A 15,951-nucleotide genomic window follows, 5' to 3' on the forward strand; every position below is an offset into this window, starting at 1 on the left:
CAGAGACAGAATTTACCCCAATACCAAAAACTCACGACTCTAACTTCTATCATAAGGATTCATGACGGCCACTACACCCGTGCATGTTAAAAAGCAAGACAACAACACAAACACGGGACTACAAATGACTTACCCGGTTACCCATGCACAACGGGTAGCCATCACACAACATTGACCCCAAAATACATCTTGCCACAATTTTCAACCATGAACATGCATAAGGACCGTTTGCATCACGCTTTATAAAGCAGCCTCCTGACGGCGTCAGCTTTGTCCTTCTCCACGGTAGCCAACAGCTGCTCGACCCTCCCCTTCACGACCCTCTCCTTCAGATCATCAACCTCCTTCTCCAAGCTCCTTAAGCGGCTGCAAGTCTCCTCCAGCACCACCGTTTGCGGCACCTGCACCACCAGCCATATGCTCAAAATGCTTCACATTGATGTTAATATTATAGGTAAGATCTACTGCATCCCAAAGGCGTTTGGTCCAACAGTCAAGGTGAAAGTCAATAAGCGGTTGGTTTCAAGGGTGGGCATGGGGTTGGGCCGCCGTCGGGTACTCGAAACCCAGCCTAAATCTGGGCCAAGAAAACCGGCCTCAATCCGGGCCAAGAAAGCCTGGTCGGACCTCACAGGCCGACCAGATGCCCACCCTTGGTTGGTTTCCGTTTCAAATCTCTTGAACCTGAAGCACAGTAGAGGGTGACACCCTGAGGCAAGAAAAACAGGTAATGTATTTTAAGAGAATAAAGGAATAAATGCAGACTTCAGCCTTACCACAGGTAGTGGGGAACCCACTCACCGGAAAGATAAAAGATCTAATACCAATCAACCAGTCTGCTATAGGCTCAGTAGTCCACAGAACAAAATAGATACTTCAGGTTTTTTATTTTTTATTTACATATGATTGCCCTTTAAAATTTGATATTTAAAACAATAGTGCCCCTAAGCCAGAAAATTCTGTGACTCCACAGTAAATCAACCAACCTGAGGTGTGTTGCGAAGCTCCGGAAGCAAGTTCTTCAGCTGCTTTATCAGTTGTTCGACCTTCTGGTCGGTCGAACCTGAGGAACATGCACTAACGGGTGAGTTTGATCCCGAGCTAGACATCTTCACTGGAGAGGGATAGCGAGGGAGAGAGTGTCAAGTTCTTGGTTTGCTATCAAGTCGCAGACTGAGTGAAGGAGAAGAGAGAGGAGCAAGGAAGGGCGTGTTCGTGGGGAGGAGGAATGGCCTGAGGTTGGTATTAAATAAGGTTGCGCAGAGAGAATCATATTCAAGAGATGCACCATAAAAAATCCTGACTCCACCTTTCATGCCAAAGCAGAAAGATTGAAATATTATTGTCATTGATTTTACAATCAACAAGTATGCACAAGGCTTCTGATAAATCTCAAGTTTACAGGCTGTTAATTAAATTAAAGGCAAAATTTAAGATTTTTCTTCCTTATGTGTACCTAAGATTTTGTCGAGCTCGGTTTGGATGAATGAAAATGAATGGAAAGGGAAGGATGAAAATAAATGAAAAGAAAAGGAAGGAGAAGGGAATGAGGTGCTAAATAAGAAGAAAGAAAGTAAAAGGAAATAGATGATTATAAAACTTGTTTGAACAGAAAGGAAACAAGCAAAGCTTTTCATTTTATTTACATTGAGTTATAATTTCATTTTCTTTGCAACCAAACATGTTTTTTTTTTTTTCTTTCCTTCACTTCCTTCTTAATCAACCATTAAACATCAAATTCACTATATTTTCCTTTTATTTCCCTCCATCCTAACAAGCCATCCTGCAGATTTGAAATCCATGGGCCATATGTGGATCATATGACAAAAGATCTATGGTAAAGCCCATGCTACATCAAACAAATGATCTTAGGTCAGACTTAAGATTCACAATTAAGGCCCTTATTTTATTTCTTTGAATAAAAAAAATGCTGCATTTGAAATCAGAGTGGGGGACCGAACTTCAATCCCTGGTCTACAAATCCTAAGGATCTCAATTCCAAAGCCATCAAATGCCCCCTAAGTGAAAGGGCAGGAAGTACTGCAACATTTTCCTATTACATACGGTCAATCAAAGAAGTTTTTTGTTATTCAGATGCTTTTTGTTCGATTGAATGACAAACTTGGATTTAAATTTGCAAAGGGCAAATTAATCCGACAACCAAGTAGCACAATTCAGATATTTCTTGATTCGACTTGAAGCCAAACTTGGATCTTAATATGAAAAAAAGGCCAATTTTAACTGTAAATATACGTTTGAAAAAAGAAATCAAAGATTTCAGGTCCATTTATATCTATGTAAAACTATTCAAATGTTTTTTTATTGGTCTATTTATATCCATGTAAGACTATTCAAATGTTTTTTTTATTGGACTTGAAGCCAAACTTGGATTTCAATATGAAAAAGGCAAAATCATTTAACAGTAATTATGCCTCATTTAACAATCTGCACCAAAATATTTGGGCATCCTTAAACGCAAATGATTAAAATAACAGTTCTCTTTTGCTTGGTAGCCGAGATATACATGGATTAATAAAATACTTTTCCTTATAATTTTCAATATAAGATTTTTTTTCTTTCTGCACAAGAGAACGCATACTCCATGAGAAATTTTTTTATTAAATACCAGCTTTTCGCATCTACTTTTAAGTACTTAGATGTTAGTATGAAGAAAATGAAAAAAACGAAAGCAGTAATGACCCGGTGTTATTGTGCATAGATAGCTGAGACGATGCTGAACCAATTAATAAATGAAAAAAAAGGAAAATGAACACTGTATAAGGTGAAGAATTAGCAAAAGAAAACATTGTGGCCTAAATGATCAAAGTACTATATTAAGTCATGGTTAACCTACTAAAGCAACATATCTTGAAAAACATCTAAAAGAAACAAAAAAGCACAGCAAATTATAGCATCACACAAACACACACATGCACACCGATGGCGAAAGTGTACACGTGTCTTAGATATTAAAGACTGTTACAAAAAAGAAAAGGGAAGAAAGTCCAAGTTTATCTAGGATGTTCATTGCTGGTATCGTACAGTATATGCTTGTTGAGCTATTTATTTCGAGGTCTGGTTCATCTTTGCTGTTTGAATTTCTTGCATTTGAGGCTAATAGATTTGGCATTTAGGATTCATGCTAAATGTTGTTTATTAACACGGAGTAGGTTTCCATGATCTGACATAAAATTTACAACAGATGATTGAACTTGATCCTCCACTTCCAGCTTCAGCTGTGGATAGGAATTGTGTGTGCAGAAACAGAGCACTTTGCTTCGATCAACGGTCTTTCAGTCGGGTACCCATCGGTTTCTCTCAGTCGGTAAAAACTGATTAATTTGGGGAAATCTCCAAACATAGTCGATCGCTAGCTTTTTCAACCAGCCGCTAAAGGAGCTACCCCAAAACCCTCACATGCCACCCACCTCACCCTTTTTGTCGTCTCTTTTCCTTCTTGTGTGCTGCTAATTTCTTATTTCACAGTCTTTCTTCCACTATATATGAACGGACAACTTGTATAGCTTCTAGAGAAACTGATATTTATTGTGGAAACTTATTGTAGTTTAAGAATAACCAAGTTATGGAAATTGTTAAACTGCCTTTCCAATTTCGTTACTTGCATGTCTTTGAACTTGGGTTGGTCAGATTTGTCTCTTACCATCACCTCTTGTAAGTTATCTGTGTCAAAGTCCGGGAAAACATCTGTTTTAGTAGACAAATTAAATTTTGTTTTAGTATTTACTAGAAAAACATGATGGATATATGCTATGTGCTGGAAGAGTTATTTCTGGATCTACTTGTCTTAAACACACTTTCTGTCTTCGTCAAGTACTTTAACAAGGCATTGACGAGTTCTATTGTATCATGTTCATGACGACTGAACATAATTTTTAAGAAACTTCAATCTAAGCTGTGGTATTTATACTCTTAGCCACAGTTTTGACATTTTGATGTTGCAGAAACCTACCGAAAACGGTGTGCTAGAACATCTAAATGTCAGAATTGAATTCTTTTGTGGAAATTTTCTTCATTTTCCCAACCTCTGACATCATAAGAATATTGCCAAGAGAACTGTTTTAGCATTGTCTTGTGATCCCTATGCTTGGTATGGTTTTTGAAGCAACAGCATAATATTTCGCCTCACCACATTCTCCTTTGAGCCATCCATCTATTGAATTAGCAACAATCTGGGCATGAGCTAAACTGAGAAATTATGTTGTTACTGGGAACATGGTCCATTTCAGCAACTCCTGATCAGGTGGGTCATAATTTTAGTCGAATTATAAGATGGACCTAAAAAACACCCCTTAGTGAAAGGCTACAACCATGTATGTCTTATTTTGAAGTAATGCGATCAATGAAGGCTTATAAAACCTTCAAATCCGTGATACTAACTTGCTGGGAAATGATGTCTTCCGTTAGATTGTGCATGTGTGCTATACCGTTTTGTATATTTTCTGCAAAAATACATTTGAAGAGGTAGGAACCTGTTGGAGTGCGGAGCTTGATCCATACTTGATAGCCTTCCCTAGTTTCTGTAAAGGCATTTATGTCATTTTTTTATGGGTTTTGCCCTAGTCTCATGTTTATGAGGCCGCTGTTTGGCTTGTACTCAGTATTCTTCTATGATAATGAAAATTGCTCTATGTGGTAACCGTAGACATAGGAGAATGTTGTCTTCCAACCTAATAAATCTTTGTGTTTTCTTTCTTTCTCTTTCTAATTTTTATTCTATTGGTATATTAAAAGAGTCTGAGAAAGTCTCGTTCCAAATATAACTGACCTTCATTGAGTTATGGTTAGAGGTCGATAATAGAAAATTCACCTTTAGGGCACCTTGTTTTTTCCCTTGTGTGTGTGTGTGTAGGGTTTGATCTAACCATGGGATTCACTGCAACAGGCGGTTTGTTATTTAGGTGCTTATAGTTAGTTTTCACTTTGCTTGTTCTCAAACTAACTTGCATCTAAAGATGGTGATCTCCAAAGCCGAAAGCTGGTTATATGCACATAGCCGGTATTAAAAGCGGTAAGAATCTTGAAAAGTGTAATGGGCACATACAAATAATTGTTATATATATATATATATATATATTATACACACACACATAATATTTCACCACTCAATTTCAGTATTTCACGTCTGTCAAACCAATTACATGGAAAACTTCGTTATTAATTAGTTGTCCAACGTACCCCAGGAGAGAAAATAATTATGTAGCTTTTGATCTTGGTTAATTTATGTGGGGGATCACAACTTACCAATTTTGTTTTAACACTAGTAAGTTTCTAATTATAAACTCCCACCCTTTTCATAAATTAATCTGCTTATACAGATCATGCCTAGATTGGTTTTATGTACTTTTTCCAACTCTACCAGATAGCTTTGTTGAGACTTCAATGTATCCGAAGCACCATATACAATTGAAAAGTTTTGAAGGATAGCTTACCATATACAATTGAAAAGTTTTGAAGGATAGCTTCAACGACCAAAATTGATTTGCTTATTAGAGGCAGTTTGATCAAACAGAACTGAAAATATGTTCTTTAGAAATCAAATGTATGATAGAACAGACAGAACAGGCAAACATGTTCTATGTGAACTAAAGTTAAATAGAGCAAACATTATGTTTTGGTATTAATTTCATCAAACAATGAATGGAGAATTGGTGAGTCGATGAGACATGACGGTGGTGTAAACTGTAAAGAACAGGACGTCCTATTGTCCTGTCTCTATGGAACATGAATCAAACGACCTCTTAAGAAAACCGACCTACATAACTGGTTATTGATTGTTTTTTGTTTGGAGGCAGTATTATAAGAGACTTTTAGTGACGGCTTCTGCAAAAGGTCATTGAACGTCTAACTTTTGTTGATGTCATTCTATTTAACGTCAGTAAATTTACATGTTCGGCACTTTAAAGTTGAGCAAGCAAACGAGAGCAATGCTTTCCATTCATATGTCAATCATCCCATGATCGGATATAGGGTTATAGAGATGTTAATGGATCAGATTTAAATCAATTATACATTTAACCATATCTACTTTTTTTAATCAGCTATTAAATTCTTTTCCATATCCGGCTTTTTTTAATGGTTTAGTCGGATATCCAATCGAAATTTGGTATATTGATATCCCTAAATTACATATTTTGATATAATGAGTCGGCATGCTTTGAGGGAGCAGGGGCAGGAGATTACTAGTATTGGATCCTCTCACACAGAAACTAATAAATCTTTTGATCTTTTGCAAATGTGAGATCACAGTTAAATTTTTTGATCTTATTTTTCATGGCCGAATCCAAGTTTGGCTCCAAGTCAAATCAAGAAATATCTGAATATATAGAAGGACATGATTGTCGGATTAATTTGCACTTTTCAAATTTAGAAATAAATTTTGTCTTCAAGTCGAACAAAAAGGTATTCGAATACTAAAATGCTTCCTCGATCGACAGCAATGGGTGCTTCTCCTCCAGCGAACCAAAGTTAACGACTTTTACTGACATTTTGATTTCTTGGCATCAGTAAATGCCTTGTTCTTTGCTCCAGGCAAGAAAAACTGTTGGCGTTTAGGAGACACCTAAAACAAAGGGGGGCTGGGGGGCCTCAAAAAAAAAATTAAAAATGTAATTTTTTTAAAAAAATTCATTTATTATGAAAAAAGTTTTGAAAAATTATATTAATACTATAATTCGACTTCCTGGTGAAAAATTCTGAAGTCCAACGCTGGCAAGAGTTTAAAGAAAGAACGTCAAATCCACTCACGTTAGAATGTCACATGCACGAAAAAATTGGCAAAGGAGGCACGGTATTGTTTTGAACTCAAACAAACTTCAACCCTCAATCACCAAGACATACAACAAGAGACACAAGTTAGCCCAAGACCATAAAACTCACAACTCTTTAACTTCCATCATAGCAAATACAAGATGGCCACTGCATCCATGCATTATTATTAAAGCAAGACAACAACACAAACAGGAGACCACAAAAGACAGACCCGGTTACCCATGCACAACGGGTAGCCATTACACAACATTGACCGGAACATACATCTTGCCACAAGTTTCAACCATTGATGTTGAGATGGAGCGTTTGCATCACGGTTTACGAATTAGCTTCCTGATGGCGTCAGCTTTTTTCTTGTCAAAACTGTCCACCAGCTGCTCGATCCTCGCCCTGAGGTTATCCGACTCCCTCTCCAAGCTCCTTAAGCGGTTGCGAGTCTCCTGCAACACTGCCGGGGAAGCCTGCACCCATATGCTTCACATTAATATTAATATTGGAGATAAGCCCACAAAATTTACTTTGTTTATGCATAGATAATAACTACATAAAAAGAGGTCCTAACGTCACTAGTGATGTTACTGACGATAAAGTTTCGTCGAGGACGTCAGTAAAATTAGTGTCGTTGATACTTTCCTGATGTCTTCATGGTTTTTAATTATTTTTTTGACATATGATTACGTTTGAACTTTAAAGCATTAGTGCCACTTTGATAAAAATTTCAGGCTCAGCGAAATCAACCAACCTCATTATCAGGAAGCACGATGTTGTGCAGCTGGTTTTGCAAGTTCTGCAGCTCGGCTAGGAGTTCTTGGACCCTCTGGTCGGTCGAGCCTGCAGAACTTCCACTTTTTGATCCCGAGCTAGACATCTTCACTGGAGAGGGAGAAGAGCGAGTGTCTAGTTCTTGGCTTGCTATCAAGTCGCAGCCTGAGTCAAGGAGAAGAGAGAGGAGCAAGGAAGGGCGTGTTCGTGGGGAGGAGGAATGGCCTGAGGTTGGTATTAAATAAGGTTGCGAAGAGAGAATCATATTCAAGAGATGCACCATAAAAAATCCTGACTCCACCTTTTCATGCCAAAGCAGAAAGATTGAAATATTACTGCCATTGATTTTACAATCAACAAGTATCCAAAGGCTTCTGATAAATCTCAAGTCACAGGCTGTTAATTAAATTAAAGAAAAAAATTTAAGATTTTTCTTCCTTATTTATACTTAAGATTTTGCCAAAGCTGTGTTTGGATGGATGAAAATGAAAGGAACGGGAGGGATGGAAAGAACAGGAAAAGGAAGGGAATGAGGAGCCAAATGAGAGGAAAGGAAAAAGACATAAAATATATGATTATAAAGCTTGTTTGAACGAAATGGAAATGCACATCCCTTTTCATTTTAAGAAGGGCAAATTAATCCAATAACCATGTAGAGTCATTCATATATTTCTTGATTGGACTTGAAGCCAAACTTGGATCTGAGTGTGAAAAAAATCCAATTTTAACCATGTAAGACCATTCAAATCTTTCTTAATTTGTCTTGAAGCCAAACTTTGATTTCTATATGAAAGAGGCAAAATCATTTTTACCGTAATTATGCCTTAGTTGTTATAGTGAAAAAGAAACTAACATTACTATACAATCTACACCAAAATATTGGGACATCCTCAAGCCCAAACGATTAAAATGACAGTTCTCTGAGATATACATGAATTAGTAAAATACTTTTGCTTAAAATTGTCAATATTAAAATTTTTTCTATCTGCACAGGATACTGCATACTCCATGAGAACATTTTTAAATACCAGCTTTGCCCATCTACTTTTCTGTACTGAGAAAAAGGATGCTTCTTAGTAGGGCAAGGTTTGAACTAGTAGCAGAGCCACATGGAGGCTGGTGTGGGCAGTTCACAAACTTTGATTAGGTTTTACATTAAATGCTTTGATATGTTTGATTGTTTATATGTATAGGTTTCCCTAAAAGTATTAAAGTTATTGAATTTAGCGTCCCTTCAGCCAAAATTTTTAGCTCTGCTAGTGCCTTGAACATTTAATCTCGTGCATATTTGATCTTCTCTAGCTCAGAAATGACTTTCACCAAAAATTATCATGTGCATAATATACTTCCAATTAACTTAACGTAAACACCAAAAGTTTAAAAGTTTTAAAATTTCTCATATCAAGAAAGTCCTGCGCCTAGGCATAAAAAATCTTGATCCGCAATTTTTTTCTTTCTATCCTGGGAAACTCATTTGCATGGTAAGTACCCACATATACCAAATGAAAAACGAGTACTACCGTCAGATATGAAGACTAACATGCATCTACATATTAGACCAAGAACGGATCAAAAGAAACTTTTCAATTTCAAAATGTCAATAGTACCATACAATTTTTAAGAAAATTACGTACAAATTGTTTAAATATGTAATATGAGTATTATTTGGAATCTAGGCAGGTTGTAATTTTTGTACTAATTGATCCAATTATGTCAAAGAAGAACTATTATAAAAAATCATTATAAAGGCATCTCTGGCGCTAAGGATTTCGGCAGAAACAGTCATTTCTGGCGCTCGACAAATGCAACAAATTTTCTTATCGGTGGCGCCATAACTGTGCCAGAATGAACCACAACTCTGGGCACTATACCTATGCCAACGAAAAGCAGAGCTTCGGCTCTATGGCGGTTCGACCACTGGCGCTGCTTTGGGTGTTAGTTTAGCGTCAGAGCCGCAGCTTTTTGTTTTCATTGAGAATATAATTGAATGGAGACTCTTAACTTTTTCAGAATTACTTAACCATTTAACTAGAGCCATCTAATTCAACCCGATGAACGGTTAAAAGAAAAACAAGGAGAAAAAGTTGATGGGTTTTTCTCACCTTGTTTTTTTCTCAATCATCCATTTCCTTCAAATGAACAACCTTTGTTAGATGGCTGGGTGACTTTGGATGTACATATATATATATATTCATTGTGTATCTTTTTATCTAATAGCTAGATTGGTAAGTTAACAATAACAGGCATCTTTTTTATTTCCAGCCTTACCCATGACATATAGCACCAAATACAAATTTCTTATGTATTACCCGCTCCTTATTTATTTTATTTCACAGCAAGCTTATGGTGAAGCAAACCATAATAGTTTATACGAACAAAATGCAATATCCCGACAATTGAAGAACTCTTAGGTTTCTTTAACTTCGAAAGTCTTGAATTGCAATCCCTTAGCTAGCCATGGGGAAACCTTTTATTCTCCTAGAGCTAGTTTATTTAATATTAAGTTCACTTAACTGATTTTGCTTATAATTGGCTTGAACCGAGTCGGTATACCCGATCCTATCAAATCCAGCTGTGGTCATTTTGGATCACTCACGCGAGTTCAGAACGTCAGTGAAAGCTCCCAGAGTACAACAAGGAGGACTTTGATGCCAGATGTGGGCATCAGTGACAGTGAACACTTATTTCTTACGTTTGCTGCATATTTAGTAAAGTTCATGATATTTCACAATTCAAAAAATGACAAACTGAGGATCCCAGCTGTCTCGCCAAACCCAGACTCGTAACCTAAGAAACATACAATCTTAGCTGACACATGCAACTTGCGACTCGGATTGGCGAGTTTGCCAACTATGCTTATATGGCTGCAATATTAGGAATGCCTTTTAAAATTTTGACAAGAGGGACCACCCTTTCACTTCATTCTTCCTAATCTCTCCAATTCAAGGAAATTAAACACTTAAGCTGGAGGCATTTAAGAAGGTGTATAATGCATATTAAGTGCCACTAAAAGCGACAGGATGAAGATTTCAACATTGTTTGACCGAAGCCAGTCGAGGCCTAAGTCTCTGCGAGATTCATGAACTGACTTGAGCCGCTTTCGATGTTAGTGGTCCTCGTAGGTCAGGTGAAGGTGAGCAAAGTCTGTTTGTGGTCATTGTGTCTGCCTCATTTAAGACTTGTGAGTTCCTCTCATACAGCTGTGATGGGCATATAAGCCATTTTATTAACAAAAGATCTTCACTGCCTTGACTTGGAGAAATGCCTCAATTTTAGGCCTCATTTGTTTCATCACTTGGGAAAGAAACCACCTCTAGTGGTTCGATTTGGACCAATGGCTGCGATCCCTAGTTTGATTCTCATAGGTGTCAACTCCTTACATAAGTCTAAATAGGCTTAGGCCTTAGATTCAGGGGTACTAGCTTTGAGGTTTTATATTGCATTCAAGTCTTTTGGCCTGGATGCAGTTTCTTTTGGACCTAAATTAAAGGTGAGCAGGAGGCTAATCCCACTGCCTGAGTGAAAGCCTCTTTCAGACATTAATTACTCTCTAAACATATTTAAGCAAATTAAACAGTTATACTGCAGGCATTTTAAGGTCTTCTTAGCCTGAATGCAGTTTTCCTTGGACCTAAATCAAGGGCGATGAAGTACAGTTGTTGTGTTGTTGTAATGTTCTAAAACTGTCTTTTGTATTTTCAGCCTTACCCACTTGACATAGGCCCAAATACAAGCTTCCAATGTATGACATGTTCCTTATTTATTTTATTTCATAGCGCTGGGAAGAAGCATACAGTATAGTTTATACGAACAAAGATGCATCCAGAGAATTAAACCCTCAGCTTCCTTTTAACTGTAAAAGTGTTCAAGTCAGCCCTTACCTTGGGAGCAAACATCTTATTCTCCTACAGCTATTTTTTTTATAAATACGTCACCACGGGTTTTACTGCCTTCAGAAAAAGGTCAATAATAGTGTACAAACCACCATAGTTAGCAAACTTGTCGAGCTGACTCGGGAATCGCCGGAGGAGTCAGCTCAGATCGAGCCCTGACTCGACTTGACTGCAGTGATTTACATTATGGTTATTTGAATATTCAATCGAGTCGATGAATCAACTTGCTGACCCTGTGATCCGGTCATCTACTGATCCAGGTCCGAGTCATGGGTTTGCCAACTATGCAAACCATCACTTTAAGAATAACTTATTGATGTTTTCAAGGAAATGTCGATGAAGACCTTTAGCGATGTTTTTAGAAAAATGCCATTGAACACCTACAAAACGTAAGATCTTCACTTATGTTTTTATGTAAAAATGTCACTAAAAACCAGCAATAAGAGAAGGTAGTGATGTTCCGTTGGATACGATGACTGAACCTTCATTACGTTTTGAGTTGCACATTAGTAAAAGAAATCTCAGTCATTGAATGACTCACCACTATAGGTCTACAAAGGTGATTGTTTTCAGCGCTGTACCATTTTTCATGTATACAGACAAGTGGGAGGAACTTTGGAACGTTCCGCGATGTCAAGCTAGGCCCCACCGTTAGCAACGTCAATGAAACATCAGTTATAATTGAACTTTATCGACATTGAAAATGGAACATCTATAAAGATATATATTTACTGACATGATATTTTCACACGTTAGTAAATACTTGTGGCCTTATAGTGTGTTAAGTTCTAAACCTCATTTTACAGATAATAGGACGACTTATAATTGGGTTGAATTTGAGATGAAGAACTGGCGATATGCCTTATAGCGTTTGAAATAACGAAAGTGGTATGAAATAATAAAAGGAGATGACGAAACAACAACGGCGTGAGATAACGAAGTAGGTTGTATAGCATGAGAGATAACAACATAGGTATGAGATAACGAAATGAGACTTATAACATCTTAAATAACGACAAAAGTATGAGATAATGAAACATGTCTTATAGTACCTGAGATAACGACGTGAGTATGAGATAAGAAAACATATCTTATAATGTATGAGATAACGATAAAAGTATGTGATAACAAAACATGTTATATAGTGTCGGAAAACATGTTATATAGTGTCGGAGATAACAAAAGGGGTCTAAGGTAATGACAAAGGTCTGAGATAAAGAAAAGGTGGAGACAAAAACAAACAGAGAAGTATATTGGTCATAATGACATGTATATATAAACTTACACAAGCATTCCCGCCTTCGCATCAGGGCATGCTTGATTAAGTAATTCATCGGTAGCCAATCTTGATTCTATTGTCAAATCTCAAAACCTTCTATTACTATGTGGCAGCATCACAAGCCTGTGTACAAAATTTTCGCGCACCATGAAAGCGTATATAACCTGCTTCGCGTGTACATAAGATGGCACAAGTTGATTAACCCAAAAATCAAACACATGAACATAATTAACAAGATACATATCCACTTACATCATGTCATCATGTGAGCATGACAGATTAACATGCATACTATCCATTTCAGTATACATCACGCATAAGTGAGCATTGGTGATCATGTGCATGGATATCAACAAAACTGAGGAACCGAAGTTACGAACTAAAACAATCATACTGATATTAATCGTGCGTCCAGATAACAATCAATCACACTAATTAGGCACATACATATAACATGTTTGATTACAATGAAAGCGGGATTAGAGGGAGACAACTTACTCTCCTGACCAGAAAAGTTCCACCGAATATTGGAAATGAAAGAGACTGGAGAAACAAACATTGATGCGGAAGAGATAGAAGAAACCAGAAGATTGAGAAAGAGCGCGCCAAGCAAAGAGAGAACACACTCAAAAATCTTAAGGTGGTTTTCCTACCCATTAAGAAAACATATAACTTGTTTAATAGTTTATAATAGTGCAGTAATTAATGTCTTTCTATATATATCAATAATTAATGTCCCGTTTTCATTATATAGCACATTGTTGCTGGCTCGCAGCTTTACTTCTTTGGTCTGCGAGCGTTGTTTTGGGTCTTATGGACCAACTTTTCATCTTCCCTCTCAGTGGCAGGGGTCATGGCCCCACCTCTGGTCATTTAAAAAATTAAAAAAAATTACATATAAATTTTAAAAATTTTAAATTAACCTATATAAAAAAATTTAAAAATTATATTTTGGCCTTAATATAATGAAAAATTAATTTCCATCTCCAATCCTGTCTACAAGTTGAGGAAAACAGGCCGTCGTTAACGACTTTGTACTCTCTTCAATCCACTATAGCTCAAGGTAAAGCTAAATTTGTAGAGGAACAAAATGGCAAGCCTTCATGGACATTGGTGATTAAATTTGGCCCTCTAAGATCAGGTATGTATGTCTTCTTGTGCATAACATTGGTGATTAAATTTTCATTCCCTTCAAAATAAGGACATATGCATTTGGTTAAAATATTTTATTTAGTTTGTCAGCAATATCCTTTCTTCCTCATAAGGATTCGCTTTACGGATTTATTAGTTATGGCTTGTGACTCTTACCACTTTGTGTTTGGTAGCTGGGCATATGTTTTGTGTACTTAAATATTAGTACGAAGAAAATGAAAAAAATGAAAGCAGTTGTGACACTGTGTTAGTAAGATTAGATAGCTGAGACGATGAATGAACCAACTAATGGATGAACAAGAAGAAAAATGAAGAATGTAAAAGGTGAAGAATTAGCACAAGACAAACATTGTGGACCGATCGATCAAAAGTTCTATATTAAGTCATCGTACAGTATATGCCTGTTGAGCTATTCATTTCTAGGTCTGGTTCATCTTTGCTGTTCGAATTTCTTGCATTTGAGGCTAATAGATTTGGCATTTAGGATTCATGCTAAATGTTGTTTATTAACACGGAGTAGGTTTCCATGATCTGACATAAAATTTACAACAGATGATTGAACTTGATCCTCCACTTCCAGCTTCAGCTGTGGATAGGAATTGTGTGTGCAGAAACAGAGCACTTTGCTTCGATCAACGGTCTTTCAGTCGGGTACCCATCGGTTTCTCTCAGTCGGTAAAAACTGATTAATTTGGGGAAATCTCCAAACATAGTCGATCGCTAGCTTTTTCAACCAGCCGCTAAAGGAGCTACCCCAAAACCCTCACATGCCACCCACCTCACCCTTTTTGTCGTCTCTTTTCCTTCTTGTGTGCTGCTAATTTCTTATTTCACAGTCTTTCTTCCACTATATATGAACGGACAACTTGTATAGCTTCTAGAGAAACTGATATTTATTGTGGAAACTTATTGTAGTTTAAGAATAACCAAGTTATGGAAATTGTTAAACTGCCTTTCCAATTTCGTTACTTGCATGTCTTTGAACTTGGGTTGGTCAGATTTGTCTCTTACCATCACCTCTTGTAAGTTATCTGTGTCAAAGTCCGGGAAAACATCTGTTTTAGTAGACAAATTAAATTTTGTTTTAGTATTTACTAGAAAAACATGATGGATATATGCTATGTGCTGGAAGAGTTATTTCTGGATCTACTTGTCTTAAACACACTTTCTGTCTTCGTCAAGTACTTTAACAAGGCATTGACGAGTTCTATTGTATCATGTTCATGACGACTGAACATAATTTTTAAGAAACTTCAATCTAAGCTGTGGTATTTATACTCTTAGCCACAGTTTTGACATTTTGATGTTGCAGAAACCTACCGAAAACGGTGTGCTAGAACATCTAAATGTCAGAATTGAATTCTTTTGTGGAAATTTTCTTCATTTTCCCAACCTCTGACATCATAAGAATATTGCCAAGAGAACTGTTTTAGCATTGTCTTGTGATCCCTATGCTTGGTATGGTTTTTGAAGCAACAGCATAATATTTCGCCTCACCACATTCTCCTTTGAGCCATCCATCTATTGAATTAGCAACAATCTGGGCATGAGCTAAACTGAGAAATTATGTTGTTACTGGGAACATGGTCCATTTCAGCAACTCCTGATCAGGTGGGTCATAATTTTAGTCGAATTATAAGATGGACCTAAAAAACACCCCTTAGTGAAAGGCTACAACCATGTATGTCTTATTTTGAAGTAATGCGATCAATGAAGGCTTATAAAACCTTCAAATCCGTGATACTAACTTGCTGGGAAATGATGTCTTCCGTTAGATTGTGCATGTGTGCTATACCGTTTTGTATATTTTCTGCAAAAATACATTTGAAGAGGTAGGAACCTGTTGGAGTGCGGAGCTTGATCCATACTTGATAGCCTTCCCTAGTTTCTGTAAAGGCATTTATGTCATTTTTTTATGGGTTTTGCCCTAGTCTCATGTTTATGAGGCCGCTGTTTGGCTTGTACTCAGTATTCTTCTATGATAATGAAAATTGCTCTATGTGGTAACCGTAGACATAGGAGAATGTTGTCTTCCAACCTAATAAATCTTTGTGTTTTCTTTCTTTCTCTTTCTAA

The 15,951-nt window shown here is 36.9% G+C and overlaps 1 protein-coding gene across 1 annotated transcript; it reads right to left on the reverse strand.

Annotated features, from left to right (window-relative positions):
• Nucleotides 1-233: 233 nt before the first annotated feature.
• LOC116260672 (transcription factor ILI6-like) lies at nucleotides 234-1,109 on the reverse strand. The gene is made up of 3 exons (XM_031639140.1): nucleotides 987-1,109; nucleotides 641-709; nucleotides 234-401 (listed from the first exon to the last, which is right to left on the reverse strand). Exons 1-3 carry the CDS (start codon nucleotides 1,107-1,109, stop codon nucleotides 234-236), a joined length of 360 nt encoding a protein of 119 aa, XP_031495000.1.
• Nucleotides 1,110-15,951: the final 14,842 nt, after the last annotated feature.

Source organism: Nymphaea colorata, chromosome 1 (genome assembly GCF_008831285.2).
Source record: "Nymphaea colorata isolate Beijing-Zhang1983 chromosome 1, ASM883128v2, whole genome shotgun sequence".
Taxonomy (NCBI): domain Eukaryota; kingdom Viridiplantae; phylum Streptophyta; class Magnoliopsida; order Nymphaeales; family Nymphaeaceae; genus Nymphaea; species Nymphaea colorata.

Excerpts from the sequence above, each read along its gene's own strand:
- LOC116260672 (XM_031639140.1), bottom strand. The coding sequence starts at position 1,109 with ATGTCTAGCTCGGGATCAAACTCACCCGTTAGTGCATGTTCCTCAGGT. Across the intron at positions 710-986 it reads AGCTTCGCAACACACCTCAG|GGTGTCACCCTCTACTGTGC; the intron begins GTTGGTTGATTT and ends TTCTTGCCTCAG. Across the intron at positions 402-640 it reads CAACCAAGGGTGGGCATCTG|GTGCCGCAAACGGTGGTGCT; the intron begins GTCGGCCTGTGA and ends CTGGTGGTGCAG.